Source organism: Sciurus carolinensis, chromosome 11, assembly GCF_902686445.1.
Source record: "Sciurus carolinensis chromosome 11, mSciCar1.2, whole genome shotgun sequence".
Lineage (NCBI taxonomy): Eukaryota > Metazoa > Chordata > Mammalia > Rodentia > Sciuridae > Sciurus > Sciurus carolinensis.
Genome location: NC_062223.1, coordinates 79,817,008 through 79,834,326, shown reverse-complemented (window position 1 = coordinate 79,834,326; position 17,319 = coordinate 79,817,008). Strand labels below are relative to the sequence as shown.

At 35.0% G+C, this 17,319-nt stretch overlaps 1 protein-coding gene across 1 annotated transcript in view; it reads left to right on the top strand.

Annotated features, from left to right (window-relative positions):
* Positions 1-14,907, top strand: part of Rsf1 (remodeling and spacing factor 1) — a 157,507-nt gene extending 142,600 nt beyond the window's left edge. Inside the window, 5 exon segments of the mRNA XM_047519052.1 lie at positions 190-257; positions 1,446-1,653; positions 2,922-3,142; positions 5,818-6,006; positions 7,487-14,907. Coding sequence (XP_047375008.1) covers positions 190-257; positions 1,446-1,653; positions 2,922-3,142; positions 5,818-6,006; positions 7,487-8,055 — 1,255 coding nt within the window. The 3' untranslated portion in view covers positions 8,056-14,907.
* Positions 14,908-17,319: the final 2,412 nt, after the last annotated feature.

Sequence of the window (17,319 nt, the reverse complement as noted above, 5' to 3'; positions counted from 1 at the left end):
TATGAGGACATTAATCCTATTCATGAGGGCCTCACTTCCTAATACTATCACCTTGGTAGGTAGGATTTTACTATTTGAGTATTGTGGGGATAAAAAACATTAAGACCACAGAAGAAATTTAGTATAGATGATCTTTAAGAATTTAAAACACCAGGATAGGGTGTAATGTGATCATTGTATATGTTTTAGATTTGATGAATTTGATGAAGCAATTGATGAAGCTATAGAAGATGATATCAAAGAGGCTGATGGAGGAGGTATGTTGTTATCATTCTTTCTTTTTCATGTAACTGCCAGCAAGTTAATTCAAATGCCCAAATTAGGGCATCAAACATATTTTTTAGTCCCCACTTTAATGTGCATCACTATAACTAATGATGTTAACTGTCTTAGATCCAAAATGGACAGTGTCAGTATACAGAATCAGATCTAATTATTTTAAAGTAGTTTTACTTTATGATCTATCATAAAATACTAATGAACCTCCATACATCAAAATTTCCAAATAGAATACTGAAGAATCTTTTCCATTGTCTTTTAGACTACAAAGTTCCAAAATTTGTAGATAATCAGTATCAAAATAATTGGCTTAAATTAACCTATTAAAATTAGCATACTAACTTCATAGTCTTTAAAAGATGGCATTAACGTAGAAGAATTTGAAGATAATTTATTAAAGCACTGTATAGCCAATTGCTAGTGCTCTGATGTGGAACATTCTGGTTTTCACTTAGTTATTAAGAAAACTCTGAGGGGTGGGGGGGAAGGGAAAAAAATAACAGAATGAATCAAACAACATTACCCTATGTAAATTTATGATTACACAAATGGTATGCCTTGACTCCATGTACAAACAGAGAAACAACATGTATCCCATTTGTTTATAATTAAAAAAAAAAAAAAGAAAAGAAAACTCTGGAAAGGATTAATAAATAGGTTGTTTATAAAGGCACTAAAGAAATCACAAGCTTTTCCAGAAATCTGTGCCTTATTTACATCTTAGCCCACATTTTTCCCCCCGTCATGCAAACAGTGTTTTTAAAAGTGTATTGGTCTCTTTTTTCAAGCCTTATACAAAAGATAGCTTTCAAGAATTTTTTGGATGACTGTTAATAAGTGTGAGGTTTCTTTGTGGGGTGATGAAAATGTTCTGGAATCGGTTAGAGGTGATGGTTGTACAAGTTTATAACTATATTAAAAACTTTATACCCTCTGAAAAGGTGAGTTTCACAGTGTTTGAATTATAAATAAGAGGTTTGTGGACTTCTGTTCAGTAGGATAAATGCTAAATCTATCTTGATGAAAACTCTGTTCATAAAGAAGTTGGGAGAAGTCTGCATATTTGTAGGAAGAAAGAAATCCAATGAAGACCTGTTACACACAATCAGGACAGTGTGCAAATTAAGGGGAAGGTTTAATTAAGCACATTTATCTCTCCCCTTCAGGAGTTGGCCGGGGAAAAGATATCTCCACCATCACAGGTCACCGTGGAAAAGATATCTCTACTATTTTAGATGAAGAAAGAAAGGAAAATAAACGACCCCAAAGGGCAGCTGCTGCTCGACGAAAGAAACGCCGGCGACTAAATGATTTGGACAGTGATAGCAACCTGGATGAAGAAGAGAGTGAAGATGAATTCAAGATCAGTGATGGGTACGTGACCTGCCATAGACCCCATTATAGATACCAGCTTAAAAAGGACTAGCTAGCAGCAAGACTTGGCTACACTGTGATGGGGATTTTGTTTGTCACATACATGACAATCTCTTTTTTCAGGGTATTTAATGAAGATTGTGAATTTTGGTTTTTATTAGATTAAAATAAAAAGTAGGTTTATGGTTATCTGTTTAATATTCATAATTATATTTGTTTGATTAACTGTAATTGAACTTGAATTTGTTGAGAGGTTCCACAGTGCCACCTTCTGCTACCAAGTCCATGACGGAGTTATATTTGAGAAATAATTAGTAAATATCCTCTGGTGACAAAGAGGTTGAGGTTGGGGCAAGTAATTCAATATGGAAGATCAGAGAAGGCTTCTGCTGAGCAACTATTAAAACTACACTGCAGAGTTTCTTCTTTTAGATTGTTAGCGGAGAGAATAAACATAAAGCACATGTACACACGCACACACACACACACACACACACCATTCTGCATGACTGCTACTAAAACATAGGTAAAATATAGATTAGTGTACAAAAGACAGTTGGCTCAATCCAATAACATCAGAGAAAGCTCACAGTAAAAGTAAAGCTTGATCTCAAATTTACAGAATATTTGGGTAGATGAAGAAGTTTGGGATAGAAGCAAGATAAGATAAGAAGGTATTCCAAAAACTCATGTGTTCCAGGCAGCAAGCCAAAAAATTTCATGGAATATCTGAGAAATTTCTAGTGACTCAGGATAGGAAGAATATGAGAATAGAGTGCCCTATTGGAGACTTATTCAAAAGATGAAAAAGAATTAAGACGATAGAGTGGTTTTTTTGGCATGCGTAAGAGTTTGGACTTTGTCCTGAAAATGATGAAAAACCACTGAAGGTTTTAGATGTGAGAAATGAAAAGGGAAAAATTAGGATTAATATGAGTTCCTGAGGGGACAAGCTGAGTTGGTTGGGAAACAGTGAGTTCACTTTTGATGTGCCAAATTTAAAGGTACATGGAGGACATCCCAAAAGACCAATGTAATTTTGTATACAACAGTCAGCATCAGTTCATCTTCCCAGTCCCTCCTAAGAGAAGGACAGGTGATGAGATGTTTTTTTGCAAACAGAGAAACTTAATAATTCTATCCAGATATATTGCATAAATGTTACTTAATGTTTCATTGGATCCCCTAAAATTTGAACTTAAAACTATCAAAAATGGGTTCTCAGTTTTATGTATACCATCATAATTTATCGGGATTTTCCTGGACAGATCTCAAGATGAATTTGTTGTATCTGACGAAAACCCAGATGAAAGTGAAGAAGATCCACCATCTAATGATGACAGCGACACCGATTTCTGTAGTCGTAGATTGAGGCGACACCCTTCCCGGCCAATGAGGCAAAGCAGGCGTTTACGAAGAAAGACCCCAAAGAAAAAGTACTCTGATGACGATGAAGAGGAGGAATCTGAAGATAATAGTAGAGACTCTGGTAAAGATAACTAGTATTCTCATCATAATAACTTACTACATTTGTATGACTTCAGGAGTTAAGAGCTCTTAAAATAAAGTTCTATTCAGTTGTAACTAAGCTTTCTGATAAAACTTTGTGTCCTTTTCATATGATTCAGTAGTAACTAACTGTGTTTCACATAGAGCATATCTGAGAAAATATATGAAAATGTATGTGTTGACTTCATACCAAATTCATTTAGGATTGTGATGAATCCTTTTGGTAACACATTGTTTCCATGCCTAACCTTTATCTTCATAGTGTTTCTTGGGAATCATTCTCAAAAAACTGAGAACATTTTTCTCAGATACCCAACTATTAAGAGAGAATACCAATTTTCTCTAATATGTGTACCACAATCAGTGATTCTGTAGTTTTTCCAAATTAGCAGTGATTAATGTTTTTTACATTATACTTATCTTTATTAAAAGAATAGTGAGAGGTTCAACAGCTGAAAGGAAAGAAAAGGGTGCTTTAAAGAATTGGGAGATAGGTAGCTGTCATCTTACAGGAGATGTATCACAGACATTAATATTGTATCCCTGGCTCTGGCCATCCTTTGTACATTTTGTTTTGTTTATCTTTTTTTTTTTTTTTGTGGTGCTGGGGATTGAACCCAGGGCCTTGTGCTCATGAGGCGAGCACTCTACCAACTGAGCTATCTCCCCAGCCCCTGTTTATCTTTTCTAGACCTCTTGATTACATGACAAAATTATGCCTCTTCATCGGTGATTATTTCTTAAAAACAAGGACATTTTCTTTCATAACCAGTTATCAAAATTAAAAGTTCTAACATTACTAATTCAAATCTTATATAATATTCATTATTGTCCTTTATATATCCATTTTTTTTTTCCTTCTAGTCCAGAATCTCAGCTTGGATTCTACATTCCATTTATTCATGTCTCTTTAGTTTTCTTTAATCAGGAATGTCCCTTAAAATTTGTCTTTTCTGACCTTGACATTTTAAAAGAATACCTACTAGTTATTAGGTAAAATGTCCCTCAGTTTGGTTTTTCCTGTTTCCTTGTGACCAGAATCAGGTTATGCATTTTTGGCAGGAACTCACAGAAGTATTATACCTTCCATGTTTCTTTGTTATTTTTCCTTAAAATTAATAAGTAATTTGTAGTAAGATACTTGATGCTGTGTAAACATATTTATTGTTCCTTATCAAATGTTTCACCTGCTAGTCTTTAGTGTCCTTTGAGGATTCTCCAGCACTGTCATTCCTTTTATATCTATCATTCCTTTTATATCTAGTAGTTATTGTTCTGTGAGGAAGAACTTTCCTTTCTTTATCTATTTACTTATTTATGTCAGTGTGTATTTTTAGATTCTTATTTAATGGGTAGATGTACCATCAGTAGTTACATTCAGTTTGTCCCAGATTTGACCAGTGGAAAGCACTTCCAACTATTGGGTAGCCATTTTGAAATGTTAGCATTCCATTAGAGAACAGTAAGTTTGAATATAATAATTTAGTAGAATTTATAAGCTCTACTGAAAACATCTCTGACAAAACCATATACTCACTCTGCATTATTGTTCAGAAATGACAAGAACAATGCTATTAGCAATGCTCTGAGAGCATAAACAGCTCTATGTACTTTATTTACCAGGTTTTCATTCCACATGGAGAAAATTTAAAAACATAACTCCAATTGTATAATTCTTTGAAACAGACTTACGATGTTTCTTTGGTTAGGGACTTATATTGTTATGTGTTATATTATCGTAGTGTAGCCAAAGACAGGAACGGCAGATTATTGGGAAGAATATTCTGTTGACTATTTACCACAAAAAGCAGTTGTGGCAACTGTGTACTTGACAGATTGCTCTAGGTTGAAAATAAGAATTATAAAAAAATACACTGAATACACTTTCTTTTCCTTTTACATTGCTGGGGATGAGATTGAGGGCACATTCTAGAGAAGCCCTGTATCACTGAGCTACATCCCAGCCCTTTTCTTTTCCTTTTTTTTTTTTACTTGTAGTACTGGGGATTAAACCCAGGGGCTCTCTACCACTGAGATACATCTCTAGTTCTTTTTATTTTTCATTTTGAGATAGGCTGTCACTAAGTTGTCAAGACTGGCCTTGAACTTGTGATCCTCCTGCCTTAGCCTCTGAAGTCCCTGGGCTTACAGGCGTGTGCTACTACTTAAGACTGCTGTGCACACGTGTTATTTTTTTGGGGTGGCATGGTACTCATATTGAACCCAGTGGTGCTTAACCAGTGAGCCATGTCCCAAGTCCTTCTTATTTTGTATTTTGAGGTAGGGTCTCACTAATTTGCTCAGGCCATTAGTAAGTTGCTGAGGCTGACCTTGAACTTGTGCTCTTCCTGCCTCAGCCTCCCGAGTCATTTGGATTAATGCATGTGCCACTGCACCCCACTGAATATTTTCTTATCTTGAAAATTACTAATATGGATATATTTTTAAGGTTTGGCATTAAAATTCCTTCCCAGAGTGACTCACCTTATTAAAAAGAAAATAAGACTTAAGAAAGTTTTTATTCTAAGAATTTCAAGAATTTTTATGACTAAACTGTTTAGTAGCTTTACATTTTTATAGCCTAAGCTAGTTATACTTCTGCTTAATGGACTTCAATTTTGTACTTGACTTTGTTTTTCTTCCTCTTTTTAATAGAAAGTGACTTTAGCGATGATTTTAGTGATGATTTTGTAGAAACTCGGCGAAGGCGGTCAAGGAGGAACCAAAAAAGACAAATTAACTATAAAGAAGATTCAGAAAGTGATGGTTCCCAAAAGAGTTTAAGACGGGGCAAAGAAATAAGGCGTGTTCACAAGCGCAGACTTTCCAGCTCAGAGAGTGAAGGTAAGGAATAGATCTCCTCTTTACATAAGTATGAACTAGGCAGAAATACACATTATAAAGTGAATTCGGCTTGTGGTTATATACTTTTTTTCTTTTTTTTAAGTTCATATAATCAGTGGTAGTTTTTAGATAAATCCCCTTATTTTGTTCCTGGTCACCAATTATAGCTTAAGTAAATGACACTTTCTAAGATGCTAATTTTTATGAATTCCATTGTAATGATTAAATTCTTCACCAAAATTAGTATAGTTGCAGAAAATTGTGATATGCTTTGTGATTTATTCTGCTCATTATTCATGGCCTTCATTTTGAAATATATTCCTGTGCCCTGAATACCCAGATAGTTTCAAACCAAAGTACTAGTTCCATGTGGCTACTGAGTACTTGAAATGTGGATAGTGTGACCTTGGAACTGAATTTTTGTTTAATTTTAATTAATTTAAATTTAACTATCTGTGATTATTTTCTACCATATTGGTTAGCATGGAGTACTCCACTGTAGAGACCAGCTTTTATTTGAGATGAGAAGTAATTGGAAGATTTCAAGCAAAGGAATGATATGTTCTGTCTTAGGTTTTAATTTACTGTAGTAGCTGTGTAATGAATAAATTGAAGAAGCAAGAGCAAAAATTAGGAGACCAGTTAGAAGGTTAATGAAACAGTGCAGGTAAAATATGATGGTGGGTTGGACCAAGACAATAGCAGTAAAGGGGCAAAAAGTTATAAGATTATGAATATGTTTTGAAAGTAGATCCAAAGAACTCACTGATGGGTAGATCATGGAAAGATCAAGAATGACTAAGCAATTATAAGAACAGAATTGCCAAAAACTAAGATGGTGAGACCATGGTGCTATGGGTTTAATGTGGAATTTTAGGAACTTAAGTTTTGTTCACATCAGACTTGAGATGCCTTTTCAGATATCCAAGGACAAATGTTAGAGGTGTTTGATACATTAGTCTGGAATTTAGTGACTGCCTAAAACAAGTAAGAGTCATCAGCATCTAAATGGTATGCAAAGCCATGAAACTAGGTGAGATTATAGACAAAGAAGAGATTTACAGTTTACCAAGGGCATTTAATAACATGAGAGTTGACACAGTGTTTCAGATATAAAGAGTTGGGTGCCCAATTTTAATCTTTCCTTAACAGTATGTTTATATGATTCCATAATTTTAGGACTAGTGGAAAGGGGTTTCCTAGTTTGTAACCAACTTATCTTCATAGGATAGGTTAGATTCAAGGATTACTAGATTTCTTCCCCAGGAAAAATGTTCTTTCCTAAAATTGTATGTGAAGTTCATTATGAATCAATGTCATTCAGCATTGTTAATGGGACCGAGAGAAAAATCAGGCCATTTGTTGATGGGAAATACTTATATATGAGCAAGTCTGAAATCAGGACATGGGGAGGAGAGAAGTACTTAAATATGTTTATGCTTAAACTATGCCAATAGCTTAAATGTGCTGTTTATTCTAGAGAGCTATATGTCCAAGAACTCTGAAGATGATGAGCTAGCTAAAGAATCAAAGCGGTCAGTTCGGAAACGGGGCCGAAGCACAGATGAGTATTCAGAAGCAGATGAAGAGGAGGAAGAGGAAGGCAAACCATCCCGCAAACGACTACATCGAATTGAGACAGACGAGGAGAGCTGTGACAATACTCATGGAGATGCAGATCAGCGTGCCCATGACAGTCAGCCTAGGGTCCTGCCCTCGGAACAGGAGAGCACCAAGAAGCCCTACCGGATAGAAAGCGATGAGGAAGAGGACTTTGAAAATGTAGGCAAAGTGGGGAGCCCATTGGACTATAGTTTAGTGGACTTACCTTCCACCAATGGACAGAGTCCTGGCAAAGCCATTGAGAACTTGATTGGCAAGCCAGCTGAGAAGCCTCAGACCCCCAAGGACAGCAGCACAGCCAGTGCGAGCCTAGCCCCCAATGGGACGAGTGGTGGGCAAGAGGCAGGGGCACCAGAGGAGGAAGAAGATGAGCTTTTGAGAGTGACTGACCTTGTTGATTATGTCTGTAACAGTGAACAGTTATAAGACTTTTTTTTCCATTTTTGTGCTAATTTATTCCACGGTAGCTCTCACACCAGCGGGCCAGTTATTAAAAGCTGTTTAATTTTTCCTAGAAAACTCCACTACAGAATGACTTTTTAGAAGAAAAAATTTCATCAAACCCTGAAGTCTTTCTGTGAAGTGACCAGATTTGAACTTTGAAGATAAATAATTGCTGTAAATTTCTTTTGATTTTCTTTTTCCAAGTTCATGGTCCTTGGTAATTTCATTCATGGAAAAAATCTTATTATAATAACAACAAAGATTTGTATATTTTTGCCTTTATATTTCCTGAGCTCTCCTGACTTTGTGAAAAGGGTGGATAAGAATGCATTCCAAATCTATGAGGGCCCAAAGCAGAATTTAGGGGTGGGAGAAAGCACTTGTGCTTTAGCTTTTTCATATTAAATATATATTATATTTAAACATTCATGGCATAGATGATGATTAACAGACCTTTTAAAAGTTCAACTCTGTTCTGTTGCAGTTTGAGAAATGTAGATAACATCATACATAAATCATTTAGTAATAGCCTTCATAAAATCAACTTGTTTACTATTGGAGTTACCACACTTAAAGAAGAGACCGTGAAAGTACCATCATAAAACAAAAACAAAAAAACAAAAACAAAATAACTTTTCCCTGTTTCTGTTATAGCGGAGTTTCTTGTTTTAAAAAAGCAAAATCATCTGAAAAGCATTTGCACAGTAAAATGTATAATGAAGCTTTGACAACCAGATTGTGCTAGCAAGATTTTTTTTAAAAATAGCTTTATCTATTGGTAATAAGGTGGCCTCTAACTATGTCTCATGGAGATTTAGTGAAATATGTGTGGTCTTTCCTATGACTCAGCTGGACTATAAACTTCTTTTTCAATAGTGTAACTCCTGTCCTCCGGCCACTTGATCATTTTAAATTTCTGAAATGTCATTTTGAAAGAAATATATCTATATGTAACACAAGTGAAGAGATGCTAAGCTGACAATGGTATTTTAGCACATTTGAAGAGTAGAAAAGGATTTTCAGGTGAATTTTAACTGGTCTATTCTTGCCCTTAGTATCTACTTCAAATTGAAGTCTACAAACAAAGCAGTTCCTTTGGGAGGTTTTTGAGTTTTGGCTTATGTGTGTGTGTGTGTGTGTGTGTGTGTGTGTGTGTGTGCCCACCTGTGCGTGTGTTTGGAATTCCTATCTGCCTGGATATATTAGCAGGTTTGAATGTAGTTTTGGCCTTTGGCCTTTAGACTTATATTAAAATTCATTAATAGTCACACAGCCAACATAGAGTTGATTGAGAACCGCCATATACCTAACAGGCATGGTATCCATTTTAAACATCTCAACACTTTGTAAAGAAAGACAAACCCTTTGTTTCAAGAAAAGGCCGTGTATAACTAAATAACATAATTGACACTAAAATATGAATTTTATCTTATTTAGTCTCTGTTACAGCTGTAAATTTTCAGGCAGAGCCCTAACATTGTATAGAATGTAGCACTTGTGATTAAACTTTGCTGTCACATTCTGAAACCTTCAACCATTACATCTGTGAGTACTCATGCCCTGGGTTTGGGTTTTTATGTTCCAGTGTTGTGTCTGTTGCCGGCAATGGACACATCATATCTGCTGCTGGCCCGTGGAACTTCAGTTTTCTTTCCAAGTTAAGCACTAATGTGCTAGTCAGTGTATAGTAAAGCACTTCTCTTTTTTATTACTAAAAGCTGGCATAGACTTGCATTACAAATACCTCTCTAGAAACTTTGTACTTCTACTTTTCCTCCCTCAACAGGTGTTTCCCTTAAATCTTATCTTTTGGCCTTGAAAGTTTATAGCTGTTCCTTTTCAGTTGTTGGGGTTTTTTTCACCTTAGTTCTATAGTAGCTACCCATTAATATTTCTGCCTTGCTTCTAGCAATGTATATGTAACTGTATAAAAAATAAAATAATGAAAGCAGCCTAAAAATAGGATGCAACAATAGCATGTGGTTCCAAGTAAGTTGTGATTTTTATTTTGAGACAATGTTCCACTGGAAGGGAGGGAATAGCTTACATTCCCAGGTAGTAAGGCAGGGCTAAAATGGAGCCACATTCACTTGCAAAGCCTCTTTTCTAGCTAAGTTTGTTTTATTTATTTGAAAGTTAGCTAACAAGTTTAATCTTTTTAACTATCTAAAGCAGGCAGGCAGAAAATTCCTACTAGTGGTGCAAGGTAAGTGGTTTGAACCTATAGATGGCCTTTCCTGCTACCCAGTCACCTACTGTTTTAGTCCTGCAGCCAGGTAAAGCCACTATGATGTAGAAACTCTCCCATGTGCCCTGTCTCTACCTCCTACCTATTAGTTCTACTTCTCAGTTAAGCAGATGATCAGTAGTATTAATGGGTAGATAATCTAACAGGATGTCTATTGTGAAATAAGGAATTTCTATAATGAAAGCCAAAGGTAATTTTTATAGTAAAGACTGAGTATTCCACTTAGCAAATGTCCCACTGACATAGGTTATAAAACCACTTGTACTGCCTGATACTTACCAAACCTGAACACGTGTGTCAACTTGATGCTGAGTGTCTCCTTTCTAACCTTATATTCTGATTAGTTATGGTTCATCTACCAAGAATGTAATCTAGGCAGCTAATAAACAAATTATTACTATGCAGACTGGTTAGAGATTAAATTTTGAATAGTTGCTCTGCTTGGCTTTGGGGTTGTTTTGCTTTTGTTTTTTTGCAGTACTGAGGATTAAACCCAGGGCCTCATGTGTGTTCCACCACTGAGCTAAGTTCCCAGCCCTGCCTCATGTTTAGATTCAATCCCTCAGAAATATTTACTCTACAGGTACTCTGAAGAAGTTTCTTAAAATTTTTAGGAAAAAGTGTTTTATAAAAAACACAATATAGTAACTGGAGAAAATAAAAGAAACTAGTAATTTTTATAGTATGAACCATCTTAGATCATTGTTAAAGCACTATCCATGGATTGGATTCACAATAGCTACTATATCATAAGCCCTTTAATAATTTAAGACCCTAACTTTTTCGAAATACAAATTGGGCTCCCAATATCAAACCCTGGTCTATGGAAAATGTGTTAAGAGGACATTAGTATTCAGAAGGTTTGGTTTACAATTTCTGCAAAGGTTTGGAAACTAGCCAAGTTTTCAGTGTAGAAACTTTGAGTTGAAAAACTATGAAAAGGACAGAGACTGGTTTTACAACATTTATGCTGATAAAATAGTGTTTGGTGTAAAAACAATGTCCATTGTTGGCACATTACTGCAAAACGATGGCAGATATTTTAAAGAAAATACATGATACATTAAGGTTGGATTTCCTTGATACTTGTTTTCATTTGCTCAAGGCTGCAGATTTAGAGGAGTTTTGTTGAGAACAAATTTGAGTTTATTGGTAATCCATTAAGAAAAAGTGATCTGCCAAAAACTTGAATGCTAAAGTGGGGTTGATGGAATTTCCTTTATCACAAGGAGTGCCTGTATATCTTCTATTTGTGGTCATAAGGGATGTTGACCATTCACCTCTGTGGTAAAACTATTTTGTTCTACCATAAAAGGGTAGAGAATGTAATGAATCTACAGGTTTAATGTTCAGAAAAAGTTGTGAACTCCATTCTTTACGGCACAGTGGACCAGGACCTTAATTCAAGGTGTTGTTTCACAGCTTTAGAGCATAGTATTCAGATCCAGATCTTTTTTCAGATGGAAAGTGTGTGTATATATATATATGACATACATATATGTCATATATACACACAGTCAATTGGGGTAAGTATTAGAATAATGTATCTATCATTGACTTATAAAGAGAAATAAGGCAAGTAATGGCATTGCAACTGATATCAAATTATGAACATCATTTAATTACAGAGAGTCTAGAGAACAATAGTTTCTCTCGTTGGTTTGACATTCACAAAATATATTCCTGGTTCTCCAAGAAGCAGAGAATGCCAAGACTGCATATCTGCTGTAACATATACCTAGTCCTCATCTGCTTAATATGATCCATTATTAAACTCTTTTTAAATAAAGTCAATTCCTATTTTATTTACCATTCCCAGTGTGTACCCGTAAACCTACCTTGGAAACGGCAAACTAACTAACTGCTGATTTTTTTTTCATTGTTTCTATACCATTCTTGAAGAGGGTCTTTTGTTATCAATGTATTTAAACTGGGTTGTTTTATGTTCACTTAATGATTTTTTTCAATATTTCACTTCAACTTAAAATTATTTAACATTTTTAAGTGCCAAGAATTGCTAAGTAACTGTGTAACACATTGAAGATAGAGTCATTTCCAAGTAAATAGTCATAAGCCAAAATATAGTAGGATTAGTATATAACTACTTTAGATTGTACACCCAACACTTATTTTATACATACAAACCCTCTCAGAAGTTGATTAAAATAGGATCCCCTAAAAGGGTGAATTTTTTCCCCTCATTTTGGTCCTGTAAGCTCTGGGTTTTGTTGTTGTTGTTGTTCAGTTTTTTGCTTTGCTTTTATTTCATATTTATACCACTTTGCTCTGGGAAATACTGTAAACCCAATTCTGGCACAGTATAGTGGTTTCAATTAATGAAAATGTTATTTCTATTATAACTTTTAAGATAAGTCTATCCTATACATAAGTTATATGAGAGGGTACAACAAATTAGTAGATAAGTAGAAATTTATTAAACTCTAGACATTTGGAATGAAACAGTTTTTAAAGGAACTACATTTGCATTTTTTGCCAAACTGGTACAAGCTAGAGAAAGTGCTAAGGACTGAATAACCTGCCTTCTTTTTGCCACTGGATGATGTAAGTTAAGAATGGAATTGTTAACCCTAACTTTTTATTTTCTTGACTTTCATCAGCTTCTAAAGGAATCTAATTTAAGTGTTTTGGGATTTTGTTTGATCTGTATTTATTGAGTTCTGGTCAGAGACCAGGGGCCTGCATGTCATGTTTATGGACAACCAGAACATAGTCATTGGGGAACTTAATGGCTCAAGACCTTCTGAATCGTTTAACTTATTTTGTATGTTGCAAAAAAACAAACAAACAAAACTTTATTTTGCTTGAGAGTCACATTTTTTTATAACTGTACAGCTTTTAAGGGATGGGAGGTGGGAAAATACCCTAAAATAGGATGTAGATTTTTACAATTGTGTTTATGCTAGAACACCTACAGGTGCATTATGTAATTAAACCTCAAATTGTTTAAAAAATTGTGCCATGGTCTTTTTCATTCTACTGCCCATTAGCAGAGTTGATGCATGTCAATACTGCTATTATGGACAAACCTTGAAATTAAACTAAAACCACTGTCTCCAAAGCTTTAAGATCATTGCATGAAAATTATACCCATACATACAAGTAGACACATACATATACAAAAAGATCTAGTTAATATTAGTGTAAATGGACTTTCAGGATCAGAACAGCTATAATAGCCCACATTTGGCAGTTAACAGCATATTGTTTCCATGCATGATTTTTGTGATGCCTACTAGGGTATTCTCAATGTTGGTCTGGTGTTTTGTTCTCTTATCAAAGTAGTTTCTTGATCACTGTATCTGAATGATAGCTTGCCCAAAACTGCCATGAGGTTTTATGTACACTTTGAAAGTGGGTATCCTGTGCTGAGATGGGGGCAGGGAGATAAGGCTTGATTTCTCTGTAAAAGAAGGAAAAACTAGAATTGGTCAATTTGGTTATTCAGTAGACTTAATTCCACAGGAATATTTGCTGAATCATGGCAGGATGGGAAATTTAAGATTCAAATTTCAATTCCCTCCTTATTTGATAAATATTTTTGAAATCTTGTAAACTGCTGATTCTAGCACAGTCTTTTTACATGGCACATTTTACCATGTTTTACTGATACCTTTTAAAAATGCCAGTACTTTTTGCCACATAATTTTACCATTCTAATTATTCACCTTTGTAGCACAACTGCATTCTTGTAAAGAATTAAAATAATCTAAATGTGTCCTAATTTTTGAGCTACCTTCATCTATTGTCAGCTAATGTGGGAAATCAGTTTCTTTGCTATCCTTAACCATTCAGAAGACTGGGGACCATGAATTTCCATGTGAAGAATACAAATTCCAGATAAGAATTTATAAATTGTCTATTTTAGAATTTCACTTTGATTTTAAAGTAGTAAGTGGAATTCAAGAAGTGTTTGGTCAGAATGCCTCTTGGATTTTCAGACATGCTTAAATATGAAATGCTTTATTTTCCTATGCATAAAAAACTTATTTCTGGAATAGGTTCTCAGAATATTTTGTTTCTAGATGAGAGCTAAAGCAGAAGCTCCAAGATTAGCATAAAACTAACTCTTGAGGTAATTAGAACTGTGATGTTAGTCAAATAGAAGATGGAGTGCCCTGTCACATAATAATGTACTGCATGTGTGAGGGAGGGGGGAAGAGATCTAAAAACTGGAAATGTGATTCTAATAACACGAAGTAAATTTTGTGCATAAAAAATATGGGAATTCCTGATAGCTTAAAAGCTTCAGAAGTTAACTGCAGTGTATGAACACCTAGTGTGTTAGAATTGCAGTGCATAGTTGTTCAAATACAATATTCCTTGTGACAACCAAAATATGTTGTGGCTGGTGCCAATATTTTTGTTAATGAAATGTTCATGTCTCACTACAGTCTGATCAGAACTCTTTAGTGTTATAAGCCAGGCCTAAAGCCATTTTATAGCTATTGGCCTAATTGTGTAATTTTTTTCTTTCATAATGTTTTATTATAATACTTCTGTCATTTCTTTCACTTAATATATGTCAATTATCATAATAAAAAATTTAAATAATTTGATGTACTTAGCATGATGTGTTTACAGTTTATTTTAAATTTTGTGGCATATGGAAAGTTAAGAAATTTCTGTAAAAGCGGCATGAAAAAATGTTTTTGTCACCCATAATAGATCATTCTTTCATTATCTAGAAAGTAAATTTGAAAGTTCATCAGCTTCTCCAAAATATTTTTAAGGCTATTTTTCAAGTAGGTAAATACAGATACTAGAAAACTACTGGTTTCTATCTTAGCCTCTAAAGAGTTAAATGAACTTGTTAAAGAGTTCATGAACTTGTTTGCAGTGGGAGTAAGGAAGTTGACTAGAGTACAGCAGCTGGGCAGTTCATTTGTGGAAGAGTGGGGGCAATTTAGTTCTCTTTTAATAAAAAAACTTTTGGAGTATACTTTTTAAGTATAGGCTGACTTGACTACTATTTGGCAGGAATATAATAGATTAATACATTCAAAGAGGGATCAGATCAGATGACTTTAATAGTCCTTCCAACCTTGAGAATGATTCTCATTTGTGAATTTTGATCTGATGGCTTTCTCTTACTCTTGGAATGCAAAACTCAAATTGAAGTCATTTGTTTACCAACGAACTAGCAGATGTGATCACTGTTTGCAATTTTGATTGAAAATATTGACTGACGATTTAAGTAAAAAGCTTCTGAATCAGAATTTCACTTAATGGCGTGAAAGCTGATCTGTACTGGCAAGAGTATGGCCAGTTATAATGCTTCTCAATGATTTACTTGAAATTTTCACTTAAAAATATGTCAAGTAGAGGTGACATATTATGTTGGAAGTCAAAGGTGACAGTGCCATGGCAGACTCAAGAGCATTCAAAGGAGTCTTTTGAGCTGGGAATGGAGCCTAGCTGTGCCAACTCACAGCTCTTAGATTATGAGAACAGAAGATATACAAGAGTTCTTTTAAAAACTAAGAATTGGTGTACTAAATGGTGATCACTTAGTAGTGGTGGAATTATAAGAAATAATGAGAATATCCTACTGAAATTAAATTTGGCACCCTTCTGGATGAGATGAATGTTAAGGTCATTTTTTTGATTCTTCAATGAATACATGAGCTCTTTTCAGGTCACAGAAGTCTAAATGAAAATCAAAGAGAAAGAACACTCTTAAGAGGATGTGAGCTGGTATATGCAACATTAGTTTGGCACACATAGTCACATCCCAAAGGAAAAGTTAACTAGGAACCTACTAGTTCATGGTATAGACCACTGGTCACTTATTGTGTCTCTTGCCTGTTTCAGAGTCACTTTATCCACATATCAAGCACCCATCATACCTTGCCAGTCTCCAAGGAGGAGACACTTTTTGCAACAACCCCTTTGCCTGTTACCTTGATCTGATAGCTTTCCTCTTCCCTTCTTTGAGTCTTTCACATCTCAATTATCTCTGTCTTGGATTTTCATTCTTCTGCACTGACGCTCTCCATAGAAAGCTCTCCCCATCAAGGAAAAAAATGTTTGATACCATAACTGATTCAATCTCTTTCCCAATTATTTCTTGCTTGGCTTCCAGTCTTTAAAACAAACAGACTAGAAATATTAAACTGTATTCAAAGAGTCTCACAGAAATGTCATAAATTCCTAAGAGAAACTCCAGGAAACCAGCAGGCTTCTCGCCAATAATAACTGAACTCTATCATTAGGAACAACTGTTACAGAAAGCTGAAATTTACAACATGGATGGCTATTCTTCCCTTTGCTTGGCAATAGTTTCACATTTTTCCGTTGAATGTCTATTTTGTCTGCTCTCTGACATCATTACTTGCAAGTGGAATACCAGTAATTGCACTATGACCTCACACAACTAAATAGCTTATATTCTTCCATTTGGAGCCAAAAAGTTTTAAGAACCTGATTAATGATGACAGAACCTCATTAGAACTTGTATCAAAGTTCTAATAATTCTGATCTAATAATAATGGATTTACTGGACACAATTCTTACTACTAAAAGTTGGGAATCTTTATAACCCTCTGCCAACTAGTTCAAGAGGTGGTGGTTTACAGTGAAAATACTGGACTTGGAATAAAAAGGCAGGAATAATTACTGGCAGGGTACTAGTATTCTTCAGCACATCACTTGATTTCTCTGATCTTCAGTTTTACCTGTTAAGTGTGCATATTACAGCTAACCTGACTACCCCACGAAATTACTATATAAGTTCAAAGGAGCTAATGGGTGAGAAGAGCCTTCATTTAAAAAGCAAAACACTGCATAAATATAAGAATAATGTGTTAACTGCCTACTGCTTATGTTATTCACAGGAATTTACATAAAAGGCAGAAAGTACAATTTTCCCTCTTCCAATTATTGGTGATATGCTTCAGTTTGCTTTTACATGTATTTGCTTAAAAGCCTCCTCTGAACCTGGCACTGTAATGGTGCATGAAGGGCCCTTTCTCCTGGCT